The sequence below is a fragment of the Zingiber officinale genome, chromosome 6A (genome assembly GCF_018446385.1).
Source record: "Zingiber officinale cultivar Zhangliang chromosome 6A, Zo_v1.1, whole genome shotgun sequence".
Taxonomy (NCBI): Eukaryota; Viridiplantae; Streptophyta; class Magnoliopsida; order Zingiberales; family Zingiberaceae; genus Zingiber; species Zingiber officinale.
Window position 1 is genome coordinate 134960183 of NC_055997.1, and position 27288 is coordinate 134987470.

At 38.1% G+C, this 27288-nt stretch overlaps 1 protein-coding gene and 2 long non-coding RNA genes across 3 annotated transcripts; 2 read left to right on the top strand and 1 right to left on the bottom strand.

The window, feature by feature from the left end:
• Positions 1-9207: 9207 nt before the first annotated feature.
• LOC121994450 lies at positions 9208-9742 on the bottom strand. Its single transcript, XR_006115723.1, has 3 exons — positions 9527-9742; positions 9345-9452; positions 9208-9248 (listed from the first exon to the last, which is right to left on the bottom strand). It is a non-coding gene; the product is annotated as an uncharacterized LOC121994450 (long non-coding RNA).
• Positions 9743-10512: 770 nt separating this feature from the next.
• On the top strand, positions 10513-11150 carry LOC121995376 (F-box/kelch-repeat protein At3g61590-like). Its single transcript, XM_042549129.1, has 2 exons — positions 10513-10831; positions 10939-11150. Exons 1-2 carry the CDS (start codon positions 10513-10515, stop codon positions 11148-11150), a joined length of 531 nt encoding a protein of 176 aa, XP_042405063.1.
• Positions 11151-12468: 1318 nt separating this feature from the next.
• LOC121994452 lies at positions 12469-13705 on the top strand. The gene is made up of 4 exons (XR_006115724.1): positions 12469-12549; positions 12616-12748; positions 13361-13472; positions 13585-13705. It is a non-coding gene; the product is annotated as an uncharacterized LOC121994452 (long non-coding RNA).
• The last annotated feature ends 13583 nt before the right edge of the window (positions 13706-27288 follow it).

Sequence of the window (27288 nt, forward strand, 5' to 3'; positions counted from 1 at the left end):
AATTTGATTAAATATTTATTTCAGAGATCGACTTCCAGGTTAAACATGGAGAGCCACTAGGACTTCTTGGTTATGGGAGCATCCACCACTTCCTAGACAAAACTTTTCAATGAAATTCAATATTTAATCTCCTTATAGTAATCTAGGTTTAACCAATAAGAACAATCGAATCACAAGATCGAAAAAACAAAAGAAACATAAATTCGAATCATAAATTCGAAACCTAGAAACGTTAGCCTCTTGTGTTTGGTATTTTAAGATCTAAACAAAAAGATGAACTAGTTATGATGCGGAAACTAATAACAAGTTATACCTTTTGTAGCTTATAGACCTCACGATTTTCTATCGTATTCCTCTTCTTATCTTAGACGTCGTATGGGCGACGATCTACCAAGATGAGCATCCACCCAAGATTCCTTCTTCTCCAAGTAAGTTTCGGCCACCACCAATCTTCAAGAGATGAAGAACTTTCAGCCACCAACCAAGTTCCAAGAGATGCTAAGAAACAAAGCCTCCTATCTCTCCTTCTTCCTCTAACAAGATCCGGCCACCACCAAGCTCCTTGAGAAGATGATGCCTCCGGCCACACAAGGAAGAAGAATAGAAGAGGAAGAGAAGGGTTGACCACCACAAGGAAGAGAAGAGAGGAATATTAGATGATATGTTGTATTGAGGTGAGACACCTCTACCCTCTCTTTTATATTCCTTGGTCTTGGCAAATAAGGAAAATTTTAATAAAAACTTCCTTATTTTCCTTGCCATAGAAAGGAAAATTAATAATAAAAAAATTCCTTTTCTTCTATCAATGTGGTCGGCCCCTACAACTCCTCCAAACAAGGAAAGTTTTAAACACAAAATTAAAACTTTCTAATTTGTTTACCGAAATTTTTAAAATAAAAATTTCTCTTTAAAATTCCCTTCATGGTTGGTTATAAAAGAAAACTTTTATAAATTAAAATCTCTCTATTAAAACATGTGGATGATTTCAATAAGGAAAATTTTCTTCAAAATTAAAATCTTACCTTTAATCTACAAATAAGGAAAGATATCAAACCTTTCTCTTAATCCTTTGTAGAAACTATAAAAGGTAAAATTTAATTTAAAACTCTCTTTTAAAATCATGAGGATGGTTACAAAAAAGGAAAGTTTTATCAAAAATTAAAATCTTCCTTTTAACTACAAATAAGGAAAGATATCAAACCTTTCTCTTAATCTTTTGTAGAAAGCTATAAAAGAAAAGATCTAAATTTTAAACTCTCTTTTAAAACCATGACTTCCACATAAGGAAAGACTTTAAAATAAACTCCTTTTATTTTTATGTGGCCGGCCACCTAAGCTTGGGCTCCAAGCTAGGGTCGGCCACACCTCAACCCATCCAAGCTTTATCTTGGTCGACCCTTGCTTGGGCTCCAAGCTTGGCTTGCCGGTCACCTTGGAATGGGTAAGAAGGTGAGTTTAGGTGGGTATAAGACTTTATAAATAAGAGGCTACGACAAGGACTGAGAGGAGGAATTGGTTTTGGTCTCCTGATGAACTTGAGCTTCCCGTGTTCGTCCCGAACACCCAACTTGAGTTCATCAATAATATCTCATTCCACTAAAGAGTTATTATTGAACTACCGCACCAATCTCATATTACTATATGGGCTCCTTCTTATCATGAGTGTGTTAATCTCCATATGTTTAAGATATCGAATGTCCACTAATTAAATGAGTTACTGACAACTCACTTAATTAATATCTAGCTCCAAGAATAGTACCACTCAACCTTATCGTCATGTCGGACTAAGTCCACCTGCAGGGTTTATATGACAATCCTTATGAGCTCCTCTTGGGGACATTATCAACCTAGATTACTAGAACACAGTTTCATTCTATAATCAACAACACACCATATAAATAATATCATTTCCCAACTTATCGGGCATATTTATTTATCGAACTAAATCGTACCCTTTAATAAATTAAAGAAATGAATATTGAGTATATGTGCTTGTTATTTTATTATGATTAAGAGCACATACTTCCATAATAATAAAGGTCTTATTCTTTTATGCAGTCAGTATAAAAAGAACTTACCTTAAATGATCCTGCTCAATACACTCAGAGTGTACTAGTGTAATTTTATAGTCAAGATAAACTAATACCAAATTACACTACGACTATTCCAATGGTTTTTTCCTATCCATCTTAGTCGTGAGGTACTGTTTATATTTTATAAGGAACTGATAACATGATCTTCTGTGTGTGACACTACACACCATGTTATCTACAATATAAATTAATTGAACAACTACACTTAGCATATAAATGTAGACATTTGACCAATGTGATTCTTATTTCTAAATAATTTTTTATACAAAAGCTAGGCTTTTAGTATACATTCCAACAAATGAGGCGCTCCAGTGTGTCTTGGTCGCGCTCCCTCCCACCCCCGAAGGAACAAGAGAGTTGGTGAGGATGACTCCAGTAGCTGAGCTTATATTGCAGAGTTCACAAGGTTTAGCATCCACATCTCATCCTCAACGAATACCGACTAGTCCAGTCAAACAAATTAGTCAAACTCCACCAATGAGCTTGGTTCAGTCTCTAGTAAGGAGAACGACGGTCTGGCAGATGCCTTTCTCGACTGCTATCTTAGAGGAAGCCTTGCCATCCAACTTTAGGTCTCCACATATTCGTGAATATAATGGCACCACTGATCCCGAAGAACATCTTTGTCATTTTGAAAACACATCCCTCCTCCATCAACTTCCCGATGGTGTGAAATGTAGGATTTTTCTCACAACCCTCATGGGCCAGCCTAGCAATGTTGTGACACTCTACGCCCAGGCTTCATTCATTCATTTGATTACTTTGCAATCTTATTTTTGCGACACTTGTCGAGCTTTAAGAGGTATCTTTCAACTCATATGAGTCTCTTCAACTTTAAACAGAAGCAGCAAGAGTCCCTACGAGATTTTATAAAGTGGTTCAATTAAGTGATGCTAAAAGTAGTAAAGAAGGAAGTGTCCCCCTTGCGCAATGCACTCCACCTACTACCTCAACCATCGGCCCAGTCTACATCAACCGCACAACCCAAGCCCCCAGCCCATCTCACTCCACCGAGGATGACCAAGGAGCAAGCGATGCAAGTATGTGAGGAGTATCAAGTTCTAAGGAGGTCATATTAATACAAATGAGGGACGCACCAACCTCAGGTGGCCACTTTCTACTCCTTCCATTGGGAGTATGGGCATGACACTGATAACTACATCAAAATGTTGATGGAGATTGAAAGAATTATGGTCATCCACCCCTAGGTCTGATCCATATTGGTGGTGATCACAATATATCAAACCCCACCACAACCTCAGACTCTAGTATCAGCCTTCCATGGCTGGCTAATAGGGGCAAACAGTACCACCAATGGGAGGCGAGCGACAGGGTACTGGACTACCACCGCAAGAAAGGATCCACATGATTTCAGGTGGAGCCACGAATGAAGACTCTAACATGCACTACAAGAAAAAAGCTAATAGACAATGCTTTTAAAGCGTTGTCTTTGTGCCTGAAAAAGCGTTGTTAAAGGCACTGTTGTTAAAAGTCTGCTCAACAACAACACTTTTAAAGCGTTGTCGTTTGTAGCAAAGACAACGCTTTTGCAATGCTTTAAAAGCGTTGTCGGTTTATGCAAAGGCAACGTTTTGCAACGCTTTTAAAGCGTTGTTTTTGGTTGAAAAGACAACGCTTTTGCAACGCTTTAAAAGCGTAGTCATATTTTGCAAAGACAACACTATTACAACGCTTTAAAAGCGTTGTTGTTTTTTTACAAAGACAACACTTTTTGCAATGCTTTAAAAGTGTTGTCATTTTAAAGAAAAAAAATTTAAAAAATTATTTAAAAATCATTATTTTTATATTTACGAAACTATTATTTTTCTTTTACCATGTCTAGATTCGAATTTTACATATAATCAACTCAGATAATGATTTCAAACTCATACCAAAATAATAGAAATCTGACGTTGAAGTAATATTAGTATTTAATTACATGAGAAGCTAGTAAATATCAAAATTAACACTAATTCTGTTTCAAAGTAGATAGTGATATTCACATATAAAACAAAAGAGCACAAAAAATCTGTTTTGAACAGCCTACACTCTGTTTAGCCAACAATCTGTTTACTTCTAAGAAGTAGCTACTGAATACTGAATATTGAAGAAGTAGCCAACAATCTGTTTACTCAAAACAGTACAGTAGTTACTGAATCCAGACACTTAGTGTACTGATCAATTACTAAATCCAAACGCTCCTTAGTGTACTGATCTCGACTGTCCTGTATCCACCTACAAAAGTAGCAATAATATGTTTCAAGTCCATACATGAGCATTACTGATGGCTCTCAAAAGAAACAAAACAATCATTGGAGACGAATGAATGAATACTCACAACCAATATTAGATGAACAATATTTGGAGAACTAGTATTAGATGCTAAAATTGCATAAACTTTTGAAATCCTATCAAGTTCTGAAAATAACTACATTTTTTTTTTACTTCAGATTCCACAATGGCTTCAATTATGATATCTGCACTTTTAAGATCTTCTAAACTTGATGTGTATCTCGAGTGGTTCAACAAATCAGTACCTACAAGCCATAACACAGATGCAACAAGTGCTGGAAAATGGAAGCCTATAAGCTCTCATTTGCAGCAGCAGAGTATCAAGCCATTAATGGCTGGGCAGCATGAAGGAGAGGGACTATCTAATGCATATGTGTTTAATAAGGCTGAGAAAATAGGGACAATGGCGGAGTCATTACAGATTAGTATGGAGAATAGTAGGTTTCTCAATTTTTGCACTGCAGTTCAGATGTGCAGTTTCATAAATCAGATTACTGTCCTGGCAAATTCTGAAGCAACAGATGTTTTCAACAACCAGTGAAATAGGGACTGATGAGACCATTTATAGCAGCAAATTGGAGGGAAGACCTTCAATGGTACATACAAATTCTCGAACACCATTCCAAGGAGTATGAAAGAATCCTTTTTTTTTTAATTCTGATTTCTACATCTGATACTCTACAATATCTAATAACTGAAGCTGCCTTGAGTTTTCATAATCAGCAACCATCAACTGACATGACTTGCCTTGCTATTTTTTTGGGAAAACCAAGAGAGGATTAAAAAAGACTAGCAACCATCGTTCATGAAATTTTCTTCAATTATGTTCAAAAGGAAACGAGTGATTTCGCTACACAAGGCTAAATGGAGGTACCAAAAAGGTGAACAACCCATATAAGAAACTTCCAAACATAAATGGAGGTACTCAGAGAATACCCACTGGTATTGATCAACATTAGAGTTGTGAAGGTTATAACATTGCTATGGCGACTTCATAACAAACAATAAAAAGTTGCATAAAGAACTAAACACCAAATTTTGCCATCAAACATTAGTAAAAGTTGTAGACATTTCAAATCAAAATAAACGAGTTCAAAATGTGAAACTTTGCTAGAGAATCAACTATAATATGATAAACTGTGGTTTGTAGTACTCAGTATAACAACCATTTCTCAGTTTTTGTCTTATGTTGCATTTGTGTTTTTTATTTCATATTTACATGAAGTATATATCTTGTAATACAAGCAAATATCCTGAAGTTCAATAATACAGATCTATAGTAAGCTTCTACGCCAACAACCAATGAAGTTCTATAAGAACTTCTTATGAGACATCAGTTGAGGTTTGTGCTGTTTACATTCCTTTCTAATTTATTTGTATGGAGTCATTAGAAAAGCCAAAATGCAGGGTAGAAACTCAATATAGCTCGAAATTCATATTTCGGGTACTTATGCAAACAAACATATATAGAGCAGACTTTTTATTTTCCAAATTATGTGCACAAATGATTTCATTTGTAACAATCAAACCATCAATTAGTCCACTTACTAGATTCTCCATAATTTAATAGAATGAAGTGTTTACATTTTTAATACTGCCACGATAGAGAATAGATATATATATCGTAGCTAAGAACATATGCATTATATCGCTTCATGTATACCATATTATTATTGTTGACGTGACAATATGTGTAAAATACCGGAAATAGGCGAATATTAATAAGGGAATTTTCCGGAATTTTTGGACATTTTTCGGGAATTTTTCGGAGCTCGTATGGACGAGTTCACGGGGATGAAAACGGGGCCCGGAGAAAAGTCTATTTAGGCTACCCAATTAAGCGAGGAATTGTTTCTTTTATAATTCCTTTTTACTTATTCTAATTTCTTTTCCTTATTTCTCTTCCTCGCCAAAACCCGCTGCCCTCTTCTCTTCTTCTCCCCGACGCCGCCCGATTCTCCTCCATGCCCTAACCGCCGGTCACGACGGTTCCCCCCTTTTAATCTCCTCCTTGTCTCGGTGAAGCCGACCACCACTGTCTGCCGATGCCGGCGACCCAACCTCTGCCCTAGTCGAGCACACCACCGACCGCCTTTGTGCCCTTCTACTTCTCTGCCGCCACTCCAACCGGAGCCGAGCCATTCTCCGGCCACCATATCATCTTCTTCTCTTCTCTATGCTCTAGTACTCCGACCCGACGTTTTCCTTTTCTTCTCTACAGAAGCCGACGCCGACCCCTTTCGCCGGTGCCCTAGCCCTGCCGATCTGTGCTTTTGCCGTGCCGACCGCAACCAGCCTTTTTCCTCCACTCAAACACCGCCGACATCTATTGGTGCTGACCTTCCCGTGCCCTAGCGCCGCTGTCGTGCCACTGCCGATCCACCGCCGGCGCTCCTGTGCACTAGCAGTGTCATCGGATCATTGATCACCTCCTACCAGTGAAGAGGAAGTTGGGTAAGGATTTTTGTTAACGTCAATAGTGATATGGATTTAGGTATACTACTATAAGGTTTTCTATTTAGTTGGATTTGGAATTTGTTTTCCAATTAGCAGTGAATGGTCTGAAGTTGCTGGATTCCGGTCTTTCCGTTGTGAATCGGGTCCGTTGCCATCACAGACGACTGAAGGAGAGTTAGAGGTAAGGTTTATGGTTTTGATCTTTGTGGTAGATTATTGCTAGTTGTGTTAGCAATAATTATTGATTTAGGTTTAAAAGTATATAATGGTGTAATTGGGGTTAATGAAACTAACCCAAACTGGTCAGTGGATTAGAAATTAGTTTAGCTATTTATTTATAATTAAATTAGCTAAACCGTGTAATTTAACACAGGAGTTTGACGCGAGACGAGTATCTCGGAGTCAGATTGGACTATTTCTTTTGGAGGCGGGTACTTTTGACTTATTGTCTTTGATATGCTTAGTAATTAAATTAACAAGATGCATTAATTGTGTTTCTTACTTGTTTCGGTTAATCACTGCCCAATACATGCTACCTGTTGATTGATTGTTTGTTTACATCTTGTATGGATATGTACCTGATTCCACATGCTCATGGGTAGTGATATAACCATATTTTACCATGTCAGGACCTAGGTTTGATACCTTATATGATCAGATACCTTGATATGATTCATTTGCTTTGGTGCACATTATGATATGTCCAGAGATTGGTTTAGTATATTACCATGTTTAGTGACATGCACCATTCGCATGATTGCATGCTGAGTGATTGATTGCTCCTTTATTGTCGAGCACTTTGCCAGTTTCATCACTGTTCGGTGCTCCGTTGTGACGCTCATGGGTAGCGGGACACAGCGTGGTAGCACGTCAGTTTGACTCTTCCGGTGCTCCGTTGATCCGCTCATGGGTAGTGTGACGCAGCGTGTAGCACGTTAGAGATTCCTCCCCGTCATAGTGTACCGGGAGATGAGAGCATTGCGCTCCCCCATTTATGATTTGGGGTAGGAGTACGTATGTACTCCGACAGCATCCCGTCCACTCGATCACTCATCAGGAGTAGTGTTGCTGAGTGCACGGTTGTCACAGCCCTACCCACTCGGTCCCACTGTTGTTGTGAGTCGGCTGACTGGCGTCAGGGGTGACCATGACATTGGCATCATATGCATGATGCATTTATTGTTTGTGTTTGTTGCACTTATATGCTGCACATTGCTTGGATACCTTGATTGACATGCATACAGGTCTTCTATACCTTTCGGACTGTTTGTCCTTTTACCGGGTCCTGGTTAGTACAGATTCTCTCCTGTCTTCTTCGGTTTGTAGTTACCTTTATCTTTATCAGGAGACTGTACGCATGATTAGTGCTAGGTGTTATTTCTTTACTTTGCATATCAATTGTACCTGCTGAGTGTTGGACTCACCCCGCCTCCATTGTTGTTATTTTCAGGTTGATGCTGTCAGGAGGGAGTTCCAGTCGCTAGTCCCCACAGCACGTAGTGCTAGTCCTCTGCTGGGTTGAGTTGTTATTTTATTTTAGTTTTTTTTTTTTCTATCAGACTTTGTTTTAGTCTTGTTTTGGATTTTTCATATGGATATTGTATGGAATCCTTTCGTTTGATGGACCTTTGATATGATTTGGATTTTATTCTACTATATGCCTGCCTGGACGGCAGAAGAGGTGGGTTCGTCGGTTTTGAGCTTTACGAGTGTAGTGGAGTAGGGTGGATTTCGAGTCAGAGTTTTATTGTTTTGTTTACTATTTTATTAACTGCGTGGTTGTGGCAGCCAGAGGCTGAATACTTATATAAACTGCGTGGTGATTGGTTTTATTTACTGTTATTATTCCAGCCGCCTGTGGCTGAGGTATTTATGTATGTAGAAAGTTTCAGATTGTCCGTCGTACAGGGGAGATGCTGCCAAAATTTTCTCGGACAGGGTCTTCTCTGGGGGCGTGACAATATGATTCATCTAAACTCTCTAGGTTATTGAAATAACAGAAGAATTGAGCAAGTGGACTATCATATGACTACAACTGATATAAAAAATTAGCAAACAATTGTCAAAATTAGAAGCTCAGGGAACACATCTCAGTATTCCTCCATTCTAAAATGCATTCAGTTTATATAATTCAGTTAATGACCAAGAAGACTCTTTATCACAGATTAAACTGAAAATAACAAACAAGGGTAGATTGCATCTCATAGCTGAAAATGGATTCTAAAGAAGCAACAAGTTGCTTCTTGCTAAAGATAATGAACTTAATTACATAAACCTTAGCTAAAACAAGGTAATGAACTTACATAAACTTGAACGCACCTACTCATAAATATGATCTTGTATACATTCTGCCAACTCTGATCGCACCTCATCAATTTCTTCTCGAGAATACTCTGCTTGTGTGAACTGTGAACATTAATGAGGAAAAAAAATCAACATTGACTTTGCATATTTTAAATAGTTTATTTCAAATAATTTGAGACATAAGCAAGTAAACATTACTATAGATCGTAGTGAATCTCTTTCGATAATTTCAACTTCTTCAACAATTTGGCTCATAAATCGCATCACATAGTAACCACATTGTTTGGCATCTTGTTGTCGAGGAGCCTATGGAAATTAGAGACATATTATTAATGATAAACATACACATTAAAATATATGTTATATGTAATTACACATACCTTTACTATTACCCACATAGCCTTTTTTCTACCTTTCCTTTCCTTGTTTGAATTAAACAATCTTAAGGCCCTTCATACGTTAATGATTTTTTTATATATGAGTTTTGTATTAACATAAATGCTTAATAAAAAAGAAATATGAACTCACATTTCCACTATATATTTCCAATCCTCATCATGAATGCGGTGCCTTAGAGAATCCAACAAATAAATAACTTCATTGCAAGGGTCAATAACAGTGAGAATCCAATGGAAACTATGCAATAAACACATAATTAGTGCATATAATTCAATAAATTATCAAAAGACAACAATTGAAAGTGATGTTTTAATTCTTACTTACCCGATATTACATGGCACCAATACAAGTTGATCTACAGATGCACCACTTAGCCTGCCTGCCAAATGACTTGCCCTTTGGTTTAGCCTTTCAAGCTTACCTTTTTTGTCATGTGCAGTGTTTGCCATATATGGGATTTTATCACTACGACAAAATCCCTCATAGACATCAGTGGAACAACAACGGTTTTAGGCTAAAACCGATGTCTTTGAATATTTTACATCGGTTTTTCTAAAAACCGGTGTCTATGAGCGTAAATTTTAGCTCATAGACATCGGTTTTTTAGGCGATGTCTATGAGCGCCCTTTTTTTCGTTAATAGACACCGATTTTAACATCGGTTTTTAAAATCCGATGTTAATGAACCCAAATAAAATATTTTAATTTTCCCCACAAGCCAAAATCTCCACACTGTGAATTCCCTCCAAACCTAAATCTTTATCCCGCCCCTTCCTCCGCGCGACCATCTCTCTCGCGTAAACCTAAACCTAAAACCTCTGACCATCCGACCATTTCTCTCAGCCTAAATCTAAACCTCCGATCATCTCTCTCAACCTTATCTCCCTCTTCCCCCTTCCTAGATCCTCTCCCGATTAAGATCAAGACACGAGGTGGTTCACTCTAGCCCCCTGTTGTCGTGGGCGATGATGGCGCCACACAAGCCCTTGTTCTTCAGGTTCTGCTTTCACGACTGCGCCTTCTTGGGCCACCTGTACGTCCCTTGCTTCGTCCAGTGGTATAACTTCGACTTCCCCCGCTTAGAAAAGAGCATCTGGCGCACGTCCTCCTCCGGTGGCCTAGTTTGCTTGATGAACACCAATGACGGAGATTGCTTATTGGTCGGCAATCCCATCAAGAGAGACTGGAAGTTGCTTCCTCGAGTCCTCGGCGGCTCCTCCCCCCTGTTCAACGCGCTCGCCTTGTCGTTCGACCACCTCACGCGCGACTACACCGTGGTCTCCTCGTGTGGGTCCCTTTCTGAAGAAGCATCTCATCTCTCTCCCTGTTTCCGCTCGCTCGCTCGCTCTCCTGGCGAGATCTCTCCAGCCTCCTTTCTCTTCTCCGATATTCAGCTATGGATCTGGTGGCCCCAATCGCCGTGCTCCTCGTCGCCGCGGCGGTGACCTTGGGGACGGAGGCCTCGATCCACCCCTACGACCTCGAGCCCTTCAGGGAGGTAGGGAACGCGCTCCTCCTCTCCGGCGGCAGCGAGGGCATCGTTGCGTCCCGCCTCGACACCCTTGGTCCCCTACGGATCGGAGATGGTCGGGCTTACATCAAGTAACTACTTTATTTCTTTATTCTTCAGCTGCTTCGTGACTTGGTTTTTTCTCGTGATTGAATTGCATTGTGAGGATCCGGTAGCAAATTCCATTTTTAGACGTGATTTTAATGAAACTGGTCATTTTTAGCTCCTAGCATGTTTCCTTCCTTTTGTATTGGGCATTTGTCGCCAGAAGTTACTGTGGATCTTCTGTGATCTATCAGAAGTTAGGGTTCATAGATTTTTGTAGATTGAAAGCGGTTGGGATTGCAAGATACCAGTTTGACTGGAGTTTACTTAGCTTCTGCTTGCTTTTGCATTGTTTCATTATTGGGATAGTTCACCACCTGCAGAGACCTATGTCATGCTGTTAGAGAGATTTTGAAAGGCTAATTCACTTTCGTAGCTTGTTTTGTTTAATTCTAGATGGATCAATCACTAACTTGTGCTATAGATAGAGATCAAACTATCGTTTTGCTTATGAATTTTACATATTTATAATATACTTCAACAGATATTATATTTAATTAGAGGAATGAACAACTCTCTTATGTTTATCATGAGAATACAAAAGATGAATAATTGAGGTAATAATCCGAGTTCTCTGGGTAGCGTTTGTCTTGATATCTAAGGTCAGCTAGGAAAGTATTCAATTTAACTTGGGATTACGGCAGATACAAGGTTTTTGTTTATCATGCTAACACCTATGGTACTAGGATTTTCTTCAAGAGAACATAGACCATTTGAGGATATTCTCACGAAGGCCTTGAATTCTAATGAACATGGTGGACGTGTGAGAGGCATAGGAGCAAATGTCACTCCATCATCCTTCTTCAAGCTTGCTAGAGGGAAGGTGCAAATTGATAAGGCTGCCTATGAAAGGCAACAGAAAGAGTTTAAGGAGGCAAAAGCTATGCTTTCTGACCAAGGTGACAGAATAAAAAAATTGGAAGCAATGGTGTTGAAACTTTCTGGTCGAGAATTTGAGAGTGAGGAGAAGGGTAGCTGCTCAGTTAAACCACAATGCCTCCTCGATATAAAACCTGAAGTTGAACGTCATAGGCGCCTCTCAAATGAAGGCCTAGAAGAATATGATGATGATGATGTGAAAGTTATTGAGAAGGATTCGGCTTTAATTTACAGGTTAAATATATATTTCACGTTGATATTATTATCCCATCGTTAGTTTCAACACCATTGCTTCCACAATGCGGGGGGCCTCCACCGGAATCGTCTACGGCGGCCTCAAGTACCAGTTCGCAACGGCGGTAACCACTCCAACTCCTTTCTTCTTTGGAACTCTACTAATTCGTCTTCCTCTCAACTCCTTCCCCAGGCCCGATGCATCGCCGACGTTAAGGCCGACATTGACCACACCAGCTTCCTCGCCGGAACTCTCAGCCTCAAAGAGGAAAACGAGGTTCATCTCTCTCGTCGATCTCGATCTAATGATTTTGTGGGTGATTTCGCTGTTTTTGCTTATTAGGTGCATCTGATCCGACTTTCGCCGTCAGGATCAGAGCTCATATGCGATGGTCTCTTCTATCACCCAAACGAGATCTGGGATCTCAAGACTTGCCCATTCGATCCCAGGATTTTCTCTACAGTGTTCACTTCTGGTGAGTAAACGATGACTTGGAGCCGTAGTAACTTGGTCTTGAATTAATGGGTGGCAGTGTGTTCTTCAGAAATGTAGAATAGTAAGTAGGTGAGTGTTTCTGAATGCGAATAAGCTAAGCTAGATGACCCTTATGTTTAGTCTCGATGTAGTTCTGTAATTGGTTTTTTTCTAGGAAAGAAAGGAAATTTGTTTAACCACATAAGCTGTTCGAAAATGGAATGATAAATGTATGGTTTATTCACTCATGAGATTTAGCCTTGCATCATATATCTAACTTTTGAATCCTTTTTAATTTTGTGAATTATAGAAAAGGGACAGTATATACAGGTTTACATGAAAAAATCCTTTCAGGGGAAAATTTGTTCGTGGAGCTATAGTTTATTGTGGAAATATTTGTTATTTTGTTTATCTTGTTTAGCACTTCTCTCATTCTTGTTGTGTCTGAATGAGTTAAAACTCATACTCTGCCCTATGATATTTTTTGAGCACTTTTGTTTTCTATTTGAATGAAGTACAGTTATGCTAATACTTTTAGGGTATTGATCTTTTTCTGTGAAATGATTCCAGCCCTATCTGTGTTAAAACTAATAAAGTTTGCATTGAACTAAAGGTGAAGCATATGGGGCTTCTGTTTGGAAGATTCCTGAGCTCTATGGACAGTCGAATGCCCCACAACTCGAACAATTGGTCTCCCTTGACAAGCATTCTTTTAAGATCAAGTGGTAATCTCATTTTGGCATGTTTGTGTTTTCCAGTTTTTGCTGATATTAAAAGAAAAGAAGATACTTGGGCTCCAAGCACCTTTTAATGACTCCTTATTGGTATGCTTGTCAGCGTCCTTTGGTGGCCATCTGGGAAGCATGATAGACTAATCAGCATTGATGAAGGAAATCTTTTCCTTTGGAGTATAGATTCGTCCAATAAAGTAGCCAAGGTAAGCTCCTTAAAGAACCTTCTATTATCTTTAGAAAGACTAATGGTTGTGCTATTAGGTTCCTTTGTGATATGAATGATAAACCTTGTAATGTGATAGTTGTCTATTGCTTTAGGTTTATATTAGTATATTTCAGCCGATTGTAAAATTTGAATCTGTTATATAGAAAAAAATTATGAGAAGACAATTCTAAAGCTTTACAAATTTATTTGTCAACTCATAATGTTGATGCTTTAAGCAGATTTAGTTTTGGTTTGCAGAAGCATCAGGTGCATGGTTTATAGTTTAAGGTATGAAGCATATACAACTTTCCAAGTTCTTAGCCATGGAAAATTAGATCTAGTCTCCCACCTAGGGAGAAGCTATCGTAAATGGTAACCTTAGGATTAAAGTATTGATTACATTTTTTTTATTCATGGGTGCCTGTGGATATTTGAACCTGCTCAACTTCCTGTAAATATCTAACACATTGATACTCGAATTTAACCTAACCTATTAAGATAAATGGGTAATCAAACCTAAAGAAGAAAATTGATATGAGTAATAAAGAAGAAATCTCAAATTGAGGCACGGTTGGACTGGTTTTATTGTTAAGCTCAAGGGCCCTAGCCTCAGATTGCAGCCAGGAGCATAATCACTCTTGCTGATAGGTGAATTACAAACACTTGACTTTGCAAGTAAGCAAGTAGCTGACTTACCTGGGCCCTCTTTTAAATTTTTTTATTAGATTTGTAGTTTGTGTATGCTACTATATTTCAGATAGTTTCTTTTCCATTTTTCCTTGTTGAACATTCTTTTGATATGTATGTTATATTTTATTTATTTACATACAATTTTATTCATTGTTTCTAAAAGCCAACCAATATACTCTTTTACATAAAACCCTTAAATTAGACCTCATTTTGAAAAGCTTTCTATTAAGACCACAATAAACTTTCTTTCACATTAGGAAGCCCTGTCAAACTGGGCAATGAAGGGGTTGCTGGCTTATTTATATGTATTATAGATGCGATCATGAAGTTTCATCAGTTGAAAATTTGAAATTCTAGTCACCAAAATGGAATTAGATTTTCTGTACTTTATTTGTTTGATTTCCTGATCATCTGAATTCCACGGACAGCTAAATCTGAAAGAGGGAATTGGATTAAGGAGTTGAAAGTGAAAAGGATAGCGTGCTGGTTTTCCATTGCGGATTGACAGTAGGACCTAGAATCAAATAACTTGGTACCTAACCGCCTTATATACCAAGTATAAATTTTATTCTTTATTACTCATATCAATTTTATTATTTAAGAAGGCAGCTGCCTTCTTGCCGCATTCCTTGCTGTTGTGGTTGGTAGCAGAAATCACAGAAAATAGGGGGCTTAGTGCAGGATATTCAGGATACCAAGATGGCATTAGAGGTAGTACAATAAATAGTATATCTCTTCATTAGAGGTAGCTTTGTTCTTCTATGCTTCCTTCATTGGATTTGTTGTGTAGTCATATTTCTTTGTTCAACCATTATCATGCCTAGTAAGTTGTTGTATGATGCTGTCAGTTCTTATCAATCTGTACACTTGAATTAGAAGGAGCAAATTATCTATGTTATATTCTAAGCAGCATATACTAAGTGTCATATATGAAAGTTTTAGATTCTATGTTATATTCGTTATCTTCCACAGCAACCTTTAAAAACTCAGTATTCTATTTTATTTAATACATGTACACATTTGTTTTAGTTATTTGGCATATGGTTGATTTATGTGTTTTTACAGTTTACAAATCTCAAGTACTCCAGAGTTGAAATTGATGAAGTGCGGTTCGAGTGGGCTGAATGCATGCTAGATTACATTTGAAGTGTGGTTCTACCTTGATGTGTTAAAAGAATGTTCTACATTGATTTTGATATCTATTAGCTAGCTTTTGATGTAAAAAGAATGTTTGGATATTTTATGGATATTGTTGTAAGAAGATTATTTATATAATTTGTGAATATTTGTGTATTTTATGGATATAATTGAATGAAGAATATTTGTATAATTTGTGAATATTTGTGTATTTTTTTTTTTGTTATTGTCGGTTTTAAAATCAAATTTGTGCTGTTAAAAAATATACATATTACATCGATTTTCCACCGCTGCAAAACCGGTGTTATTAACTAATATTACATCGGTCATTTACCGCTGCCAAAACTGGTGTTATTAACATACAATATTACATCGATTTTACACCGTTGATGAAACGGTATCGTTAAGTGATACTACACCGGTTAATAACCGATTCGAAAACCGGTGTCGTTAAGTGATACTACACCGATTTTAACCCGATGTCTAAAATGGAAGACTTTTAACATCGGCTTCATAGACATCGGTCGAAAATGAAATAGACACCGGTGGAAAACCGATGTCTATGAAGGTTTTTGTTGTAGTGTATGTGGATTCACAAATCTGAATTTCTCTTTCTTGTTATCTTTCAGCAGTTTTTTATAAAGATGCCTACCATTGCAAACATAATAAAATGAAAAGGTAGATTGAAAAATGAAAGTTATTCACAAAATGGATGATTATCATAGATTACAGTAAACCTGTTAAAATTATATTTAAATTGCTAAATCTAAACACTTACCATATGTAGCCAACTACACAATTACCTAAAAGGGGCTCCAAATGATACAAAGGAATGATGTCCTCAAGGTGTAGAACAAGTTCATAATCATCATCAAACATGTCATAATCAAAACTCACTGATATATATCTGCCATCATCTAAAGCACGCTTACTATAACAATATAACATATGAAATGCTCTTGGGGCACTTGTTGACAAAGTATGTTTTTTTTTTGGTTGTTCAAGCTTCTTCCTTCGAGGCTTCTAATAATTTCAAATCATGACAGTTAGATAGGATGATTAATAAAACAAGTGACAATTTAATTTGAAATAAAATCTAACAAATACCTCATCTTGGTTCACTATCAAGTGTTTTGGCCAAGCCACATGGGTTCCTACAGCATCACCAATTACTTCAAATTCACTTGGAATTGGATATTGCAAAGGTGCTGATTTTTCTACTGCTCCATCAATGGAGACTCGCATGCAATTATTGGGAAATGGAACACTATGAAGCATTATATCAGATTCATTGCCACAAACAATTGTACCATGTGCAACAATAGTTGTGCTAGATTCCAATGTCAATGCAACTGGTTTTCCCTAAAATGTAAAAGTTGCAGGTCACAAATAGCAGCAGGTCACAATTAATGCAACTAGTGTTATACTTGCAAAACATCAGCTTGACACAAAATTTGTAGGTCATCATCATCGTTCTTCATGTCATCTTCAATCATGGGTTGCAACTTTACTGAGCAACTGCCTTTGTCATCAATCGAATTATCGCACATGGTACCCTTTTTATACACCATTACTTCAAGGTTTTGTATACGTGCATCTTGTTCTAAAATTTTCTTCCTCGCCTCCATCAGCTCCCTTTTATGCTCAGTGATTACATCAGCATGCTTCCATCTTCTACCAGAATTAAAATATATTGTTGGAGTGATATGACCTCCAATACCCCTCACACGGCCATTATATTCTTCAGTGTCAAGTGCTTTGGTAAGTATATCCTCTTTGGTTCCTTCAATTATCAACTTACCCTCCCTCTTTTGTTGAATGTAACCATCCTGTCAGGCAGATTAAAAAGCATTATTACTAAAAGAGTTATCAGTTCAATAAAAATGGTACTTTTACTTATTGTTATTTTGCTTACAATCTGTTGGATTTTTTTTTTTATCAAATCCTCTCCTTCAAAGTCACCTTATTTGGTGACTCGTCCTTTCTTCCACATAATAGCTCTATTAATGTCGTCATCATCACATAATTCAGTCGCCTACAACAAGAAAATTCCAATAACAGTTAAATGAATAAAATTAGTCATTAAATGAAGCAGACTCACAGGAATTGGTCATCAAATTGCAGCACTAGAACAATCAGGATTGTGATCAGGATTAGAGCCAACTGAAGCAGCACATCTCGGAGAGGCACAATCATTAAATGAAATGGGAAATCAGGGAAAAGCTTTAAGGCATGGGGTACCAAATGTATCACTAACTGCCAACAACTTGCAGCAACAAGCCAGCCCCCCGCATACTCAGTTTCAGACTCAGGTGTTGAGTATGCGGTACCAAAGGTGGTTTGCTCCTGCATAGAACTTGCGTCTACTGCATAGAACTTGCGTCTCAGCAACCACATTGACAGTGAAATGCCACCAAATAGTAGGGAGTATGGGAAAGCAACAAGACACAATCAGTGATCCCACTGGCACAGTGAAAATTCAAATAATTTTATATGAATAAATTGGAGGGTTCATAAGAAAATATGCTAAAAAAATACTTACTATTTGTTCCGCAAATCGTGCATATCCTTTACGTGAAAGCCGATGAGGATACATGTGTTGTTTTCTTCTTTCTTTTTGTTGATCACTTAGTTTCTAGTTAGTGAGGATACATGAGGATACATGTGTTGTTAAACTTGAATATAAATAAACTAGTTTTAAAAGATTAAATTACAAATCTTACCATGAAGTCTTCAGACATGCGACTAATCACAAATGACCTCCAAGTATCTCTTGTAATACCATAGCCAATAGGTGGCTCATCCAACTCCTCGGGTTTATCAAGCTTTCTTAAAATGAGCGTCTTAGTGAGATAACTTTTGTATTGACACCACATATTGTTTGCTGATTTCAAACAACCATTTTTCCACTTTGGGTCAACATTGTACATCAACTGTAAATCACAAAAATGGAAATATGTTAAAAAAAATTAAGACAAACAGTAAATATATTATAATAATTGATAAAACAGGCTAATTTACTTACATTAACTGATTCCCAGATCAGTTCTTTAACATCACTTGGAACATATTTCCAAGTCTTGTAACTAATTTGAACCTTTTCTCGAGCCAGCACACCAATATAACTTTGCATTGCAATAGCTTCTTCTCCTATTGGCTGTCCAAGTTTATTAAATGCAACATCCTTTCTAACTCCTTGAATCCTTTGCTTAGCTAGCTTATGTAGGTGTGTACGACCTCTAGACATTCTTGTTGTTTGGGTGTTTGTAGAATCCAACTCTGTGTTACCATCCCAACTCTCGGTAGGAGCTGGAGTTTCAATTTTTTCCTTACCCTTACCTTTTTTTGCATGCTTTCTAGAGGCTTCCATGGAGTCCACACCTTCTGCTGATCACAACATGATAAAAATAATCATAGAAAAAAGTAAATAGACAACAGATACAAGAAAAGAACTTCCTAGATGTTTTGTGTGGTGTTGTTCACAAAACTAGGCTACTGTGAAATTAGGACTGGTTGCCATAGTGATGTTTTCCACTGCCAGACTTGTTTTCCACTACATATCAATATTGTCCACAACATATCATTCTTCAAAGGTAAATAACATATCAATTTAAATTGTTTACAAACTCATCTTGAAAAGTAAAAAGTTCAACAGTTAAATATTGTCAACCCAATTCCCGTCACAGTCATCCCGAATGCATGGTGGTTCATTATCATCTTCTCCGTCAACATCCATTGGTGGTAACCCTCTGCTAAAAATTGATAGTGGATTGCAGTTTCTTCAAACTCTGTACCATTTATGTATTCAAAGTACTCTATGCTTGGAGTTGCAAGTACAACACTCCAAAAGGATCTTCGATGTAAAATACTTGCTTTGCTTGACTAGCCAAGATAAAAGAGTCGGATTTGAATCCAATTCGATTGAGGTTTACCAATGTGAAACCAAGATCATCAACTTTAACACCATTATTATTCTCCACCCAATTACATTTGAACATTGGAATTTGAAATTTGGTGTAATCAACTACCCATATTTCTTTTATAACTCCATAAAAAATCATATCTGACACAATAGGTTTTTTATCCTTTGCACTAGCAATTTGCATTGTCTTTGCGACTAAGCTGACTCTGGAGTTTTGTACAACTCGTATACCATCACGCTCTTTTGTAGCATAAGTAACCCCATCAATCAAATAACTAGAGTACTTTAAGATTTGCTTGTTAGGTCCGCGCGCTATCCATTTCAATCTTTCTGATACTTGATGAGTGGAAGGGTCTACACGTGCAATCTATATTTTTTATGTGATAAATTTCTAATTATGCATAAATATGATAATGAATGTATGTCAATACGTAATACTAAAGGAACTTACACGATCATGTAACCAAGAAGCAAACGTTCAGTTATGCTCATCTTGTAACCACTTCTTGGACTTAGCCCTTTGACGAAATCTTGCATTCAAATATGCCATGTGTTCCCTAATAAAATTATTAGGAATAAATAAACCAATAGAATGTAAGCTAACCAAATGAAAGTATTAATAAGTTGGAGAAATTACTCGATATAGAAATCAATCTCCGCATCATTTGCCAATATGTAACGATGTGCTTGCTGCAACTCATCGTGTCTAGTGGAGTGCACCACAGCACCCGATAATGGCTTAGTAAGTTCTATTTGTCGATGACTTAATGGGATCCTAATTGTGTGCACACTACAAAGATAATCTAAGCAAAATTCAACAGCCTCTTCAGCAATATAACATTCAGCTATACACCTTTCAGGCCGATTGCGATTTCGCACATAACCTTTCAAAATCTTCATGTATCTTTCAAATGGGTACATATACCTATACCAAACTGGTCCACATAATTTCACCTCTCGTACAAGATGAACAGTTAGATAAATCATTATATCAAAAAATGATCGAGGAAAATACTTTTCAAGTAAACATAATATCGTCACAATCTCTCTTTGCATATCATCCAACTTTGAGACATCTATCACTTTATTGCATAACCCATTGAAGAAGAAACACAAGCGAGTGATAATGTGTCTGACATGTTTGGGAAAGACACCACGGATAGCCACTGGAAGCAATTGTTGCATTAAAGTGTGGTAGTCATGTGACTTAAGGCCAATAAGTTTCAAATCTTTCATCGACACAAGATTTTTAAAATTGGATGAGTAACATGTCGGAAGTTGTATTCCAAACAAAGATTTCAAAATCTTTCTTTTCTCATCCTTACTAAGTGTATAACAGGCTGCTGGCAAAAACGTTCTCTTCTCCCCCATCCTTGGTGCCAAATCTATCCTCACATTCATTTCCAAAAGGTCTAATCTTGATGCTACTCCATCCTTTGTTTTTCCTGGAATATCAAGTAACGTACCGATGAGACTTTCGCAGAGGTTCTTTTCAATATGCATCACATCAAGAACATGTCGAATGTTTAGATGTTTCCAATACTGAAGTTCAAAGAATATTGATTTCTTTTTCTAGCATGATTTTACATCATCCTTCTTCGACTGAATATTCCCACTGATTTTTCCCCAATGACAACTAATTCTTTCAACTCTTTCAAAAACTTCATCGCCACTCAATGGTTTTGGTGCAGGGGTAAACTCTTGGTTTCCATTAAATGCCTTCCTTTGTCTTCGATAAGGATGAGTTGCAGGAAGAAACCTTCTATGGCCTGTATATGACATTTTCCTACTATGCTTCAACCTTTGTGAATAGGTTTCTTCACCACAAATAGGGCATGCATGATATTCTTTTACAATACATCCTGACATGTTCCCATATGCAAGGAAGTCATTAATAGTCCATAGTAAGACAGCTCTAAGCGAGAAAGTTTCTTGTCGATATGCATCATATGTTTCAACGCCTATATCCCATAAGCATTTTAAGCCATCAATTAGAGGTGCTAAGTAAACATCAATATCATTTCCCGGTTGTTTGGGACCAAATATCAACAATGTGAGCATAATAAATTTTCTCTTCATACACAACCATGGAGGAAGATTATAAGTGATCATTAAAATTGGCCAACAACTATATGCAGAACTCATCGAACCATGGGGATTCATCCCGTCAGCTGATATGACCAATCTAAGATTTCTTACCTCAGTAGCAAAATCTGGCCACTTGTGATCAACTATTTTCCAAGATGGTGCATCAGCTGGATGACGTAAGTATCCATCACGAAGTCTTTTATCAGCATGCCAAGTCAACTCCTTGGATATCTCCTTATTTCGAAACATTCTTTGAAATCTTGGAATAGGGGGGGAGTACCATAGAACCTTTGCAGGAACTCCTTCCTTTATCGTATTTGTTTGGCCCAACTTCCACCTTGACATCCCGCAAGTAGGGCAATTGATAAAATCCTCATACTCCTTCCGATATAAGATACAATCATTAGGGCAAGCATGAATTTTCACATAATCCATCCCTAATGCACATAAGCTTTTCTTTGCATCATAAGAAGATAAAGGCAATTCATTATCATCTGGAAGGATTTCTCCTAACAAACTAAGTAAGTCAGTGAAACTTTTATCACTCCAACTATATTTGGCCTTCAAGTTGAATAATTTCACAACTGCAGATAACATTGTAAATTTAGTGCATCTAGGATATAAAGGTTTCTCGGCATCTTCAAGTAGCTTATTGAATTGGGTTGGATTCTCGGCATAACTATCAAATGCAGCATGTACCATATCTATTGGGTCCTCAGCAACATATTTCTGTTCATCTGGCCCTACTTGATCACTATCATTCTTTGAGTTCCCTATCGTAGCTCTTTCACCATGCCATATTCATGTATGATATGTTAAATCTATACCATTACAATACATATGTGCTCTGATAGTTTGTACATTTCTCTTCTTTAAATTACCACATTTTGCACATGGGCAAGGTATTGCGTTATGATCATTAGCATTTGTCATTACAAATTGCAAGAAAGACTCTACTCCAAACTCATATTCACGTGATAGTCTATCCTTTGACATCCATTCTTTGTCCATTCTTGTAATAACTAAATAACCAACAATGAGCTAACACCTTCAAAATAGTTGTAAATAATATACAAAATATTAACACAAACACAAGTTTTGAAACAGCAGAAAACAAAGGAAAGGTAGATAACAAAAAACAAAAAATAAAAATAACAACAGATATTAATTACAAATATTTTAGAATATCAACACCAAAAGAAAACAGCAAACAACAACAGATATTTATGAATTATGTTTTCTAGGCATAAGTTTGCGAATGCAGTGGAGATATTTATATCTCCCAACAGAAGTAGGTGGTTAATATTTTGTAAAGATAAGAGAAAATTGAGTTTTTCACTTGTGATGAAAATCTAAACAGCTAGAGAATGAAGTTTGACTTCTTGGATGCAATTATTATATGATTAGCATGGATTAGAAGATGGATTTAATGAAAGAGAATGATTTTGTTTTTTGGGTGAAATTACAATTGGTATTTTGACTTCTTGGAGGCTACTGAATGCTGATTTGGGACTCGAATGCAATGGCAAGACAAAGGACAACAGCAAGGAAAAAGAAACAAGACCAAAGAAGGGATCTTGAGAAAGATCTCAAAATTTCACAATAGGTCTCAAATTCTCACAAGGAAGCTACTGAAAGCACACTGCCTCAGCGTCATTCGGGTTACAGTAGCATACCAGATGAAATCACTCTCACAAGGAGTTTCAAGGCTTGGAGGAACAACTTAAAAGGTACTAGGACAAGGAATCATTGGGGTTACAGTAGCATACCAGAAGACAACAGGATCTGCTGCGGGGGCGAAGGAGGCGAAGAGATGGGTCGATCTGCCGTGGTCGATTGCCTCAGCACCGAGATCTGTCGCTTGACGAAGGTGTGGTCTTGACGGAGAGGAGTTCAGAGGAGTGGTTCGCGGAGAGGGGTTCGCCAGAGAGGGGTTTGCCGGAGAGGAGTTGGATGGAGAAGGTTGCGTGAGATGAGGAGTTGAGAGAAGGGTTCGGGATCAAAAACGATCGGAAGATAGAAGTTGGGAGAAGGGTTCGGGTTTTCTACTCATTACCTAGATCCAACGGTTTGTATTAATCAAGATTTAGATGAGAATTTAAACATAGACAACACTTTTTATAAAACGTTGTCGTAGACACTGATAAAAAGTCTAATAGACAACGCTTTTTACGAAGCGTTGTCTTTGACCCGTAAAAATCACTAATAGACAACGATTTTTTAGAAAAGTGATGTCTATTAATAAGAAAATAATGAAATAGACAACGCTTTTCACTAAAAGCATTGTTAAAAAAAAAATAGACAACACTTTTTATAAAAAGCGTTGTCGTTTAAGTATTGTAGAATCCCAATTTTCTTATAGTGATGACGAGGAAAAAGTATGGCAGAGTGGAATTCATGGTTATGAGGGACTCGTGCCCCTGTCCGGGACCCACCATCAGGTTTAGTGCTTTGAATTTGGAGGAGCTCATAGTGCCCCCACAATGACTCCCTAGTAATAGAGGCTATGATGGCCAATTACAAGGTATCCCGGTCTTTATAAATGCCAAGAGTTTCGTTCATATTCTTTAGCTATCTGTGCTATAAAAATGAGGATGAAGGTGGGTGACTTACAGGTGGTAACAATACTTTTTTATGGCTTCTTGGGTCATTTGGTGTAGTCGTTGGGGCAAATTAAGTTGCCTCTCTCTCTCTCTTTCTGCCAAGATCCCAGGTGGCGGACAATCCTAGATGATTTCAGTATGGTGGACACATCTTTATCCTATAACATTCTCCTTAGGTGACATGTTGTTGGTACAGAGAGTACCAAACGATCGAGCCTATATTTTAATAATAGCAAAAGGGTTCAAAATTAAGTTATTATGTTGTCTAACAAGTTGACAAAGAGTGTAGGAAAGTCCTAAGTGATCTTAGGTAAAGGAAAGTCCTAACTACGGTTAGGGAACAAAGTCCTGGTTGGGTGGATTGGGCGAAGTCTTGGTGGGGTCAAGAACTTTGGATGAGATCATAGAGTTGAGGAATTTAAGTAAAAATCCTAGAGGTCGCGGACACCAGGTGGAAAACTGGATGAGTTATGGATCGAATGTTCAACATGAAGTCCTGAAGTCTCGGATACTGAGTAAAAGTCCAGACGGTCTGGAGGACTATTCTGGCAAAAGATAATTTCTCCTGAGAGAAGTAGGTGAGGATGCATTCCCCGAAGAGGGAACAGTAGATGTAGGTCTGACCTAGAGTTTCAGTCAAACTCAAAGTTAGGACTGGACAGTCCAAATGCTATCAAATCCTGCCATTCTTTACATATTATTTGCCTAGACTAACTCTTTTTTACAGAAAAGAGAAGTGCGAAAAAGGGGAGTCTGGCGTTTGGAGTTAGTCCAGAGATGGTCCAGGTGCCTGGACCAGTATCGCCTGGGCTTGCGGCACCCAGGCGGTCCGAGCGCCCGGACCAGAAAAGTTATCCCAAAGCTGAGTTGGAGCGCGATAACTGACCAAATTCACATCAACGGTCTAGACACCCAGAGGGTTCCAAGCGCTTGGAATGGGCTATAAAAAGAGGCTTTGGCCAATGGCTCAAGAACATCATTCCAAGCAATTTTCGCTTCTTCGTGCTACTCAAAAAACGTCTCCTCGACGCCCGAAAGCTGCTCTGATGATGACTGCGCTGAAGATCTAATCCTCCAAGTCATCGGTATTATTTTTATTCAAGTTACTCATGTTCAAATTGTAATCATCTATTGTAACTTTTCGATTGATTAGTGTTTGCCCAATGAAAACACTCTCACGTGCGGTCCTTAGAGTAGGAGTCGCCATAGGCTCCGAATAAAGTAAATCTTGGTCGAGTTAGCATTGTTCTTTTGTCTATTTCTTTATTCCGTTGCCTTTACTCTCTTTGATTATTTTAAAAATAATCATGAAAGCCATGAGCGTTATTCACTCGCCCTCCCCCTCTAGCGCGTCTTGATCCTACATCTGCCCTAATGCTTTTGAAGCAGTAGCATCCGCATACCATCATAAGTTCAAGTTTCTCATTATGATCGAGGTAGGAGAAGTCTGTGGAGACTAGTAGTCCACTACAAAATGCTATGTGGAGGTCATATATGCGGATTAGAAGAAGGCTTGCATTGGAGGCTTAGAGGCTAGATCGAGATCAGAGGTCGTGTGCATGGTTCATGAAGGAGTCCAAGATGGATTTCTATCGGAGGAGACAGAGATGGTGGAAGTTGTGCCTAACTTCCCCAAGAAGGTGACACACATTCCCAAGGAGTTGAGTCCAAGACTAATGAAGAGCCTGGTGGTCTGTTTGTTTGAAAATCAAGATGTCTTCACTTGATCCCCCAATGACCTTATAAGGATCCATCCTGTTGTAATGGACCATCAACTACACCTCCTTCATGCCATCCGACCCGTGATGTAGAAGTGGAGGCAATTTGGACTAGAGAGGAATTGGGTCATCTAAGAAGAGGTCTATAGGTTGTTGAAAGTTGGTCATGCTTGAGAGATGATGTTTCTTTAATGGCTCATCAATGTGGTACTAGTGTCAAAGTCCCTTGAAAAGTGGTGGGTCTGTATTGACTTCGATTACTTGAACAAGGCATGCCCGAATGACTTCTACCCCTTGTCGTGGATCAATCAACTCATGGACTCCACTGTTGACCACCAATTTATCTCTATACTTGATGTCTATCAAGGGTATCATCAATTCCATCTAACCAAAGTGGACCAAGACAGGGTTAGTTTTATTACTGCAGATGGAACATTTTGTTATGTTGTGATGCTATTTGGGTTGAAGAACACCATAGCTATCTACCAACAGTTTATGGACAAGATGTTTAGCAAGTAGCTAGCGAGAAATATAGAAGTCAACGCCGACAACATATTGATAAAATCTCTAGTGGTAGAAATATAGAAGTAGGTAGCTGATCTTAAAGAGACCTTCTCTACTTTGCAAAAATATGATTTGAAATTAAATCCTAATAAGTGCATATTTGAAATACGATAGAGTAAGTTTCTAGACTATATGGTAACTGAAAGGAGAATTGAAGTTAATCTAGAGAAAATAGAAGTTGTTCGATAAATGCAATCACCACGGAGTGTTTGTGAAGTACAATGCATGCTGGGTAGAGTAACAACCCCGTCCAAGTTCATTTCCCATTTTGCGGACTATAGCCTCCCATTCTTAAGAATCATGCAGAAGGCATCCCACTTCTAGTGGAATGATGATTGTGAGAAGGCCTTCTTGGAACTGAAGAACTATCTGGTAGAGCTACGTGAGGAACAAGTGATATAGGTATACGAAAAGTATCAGGTTCTAAGGAGGCCATATAGATACAATTAGAGGGGGGCGTGCCAACCTTAGGCAGCCACTTTCCGCTCCTTCCGTCGGGAGTGTGGGCATGACACTAATAACTACATCAAAATATCAATGGAGATTGAAAGAATTGTGGGCATCCACCCCTATGTCTAAGCCTTCTTGGTGGTGACCACAACATATAGACCCCACTACAACCTCAAACTCCAATGGCTAGCCGATGGGGCCAAACAAAACCACCAATGGGAGACAATCAGTAGCTACTGGACTACCACTACAGGAAAGGATCCATATGATTTTGAGTGCCTCCATGAACAAAGACTCTAACAGGGCGAGGAAGAAGCATGGCAGAGCAGAATGCATGGTTGTGAAGGATTTACATCCCCATCCAAGACCCACCATTAGGTTTGGCACTCAAGATCTGGAGGGGTTCACAGTTCCCCCACACAACACCCTA

What these genes read in the sequence shown, in the direction of transcription:
- LOC121995376 (XM_042549129.1), top strand. Translation starts at nt 10,513, where the DNA reads ATGGCGCCACACAAGCCCTTGTTCTTCAGGTTCTGCTTTCACGACTGC. An exon ending in CTACACCGTGGTCTCCTCGT is followed by an intron (nt 10,832 to 10,938) that starts GTGGGTCCCTTT and finishes TCCGATATTCAG; the next exon opens with CTATGGATCTGGTGGCCCCA.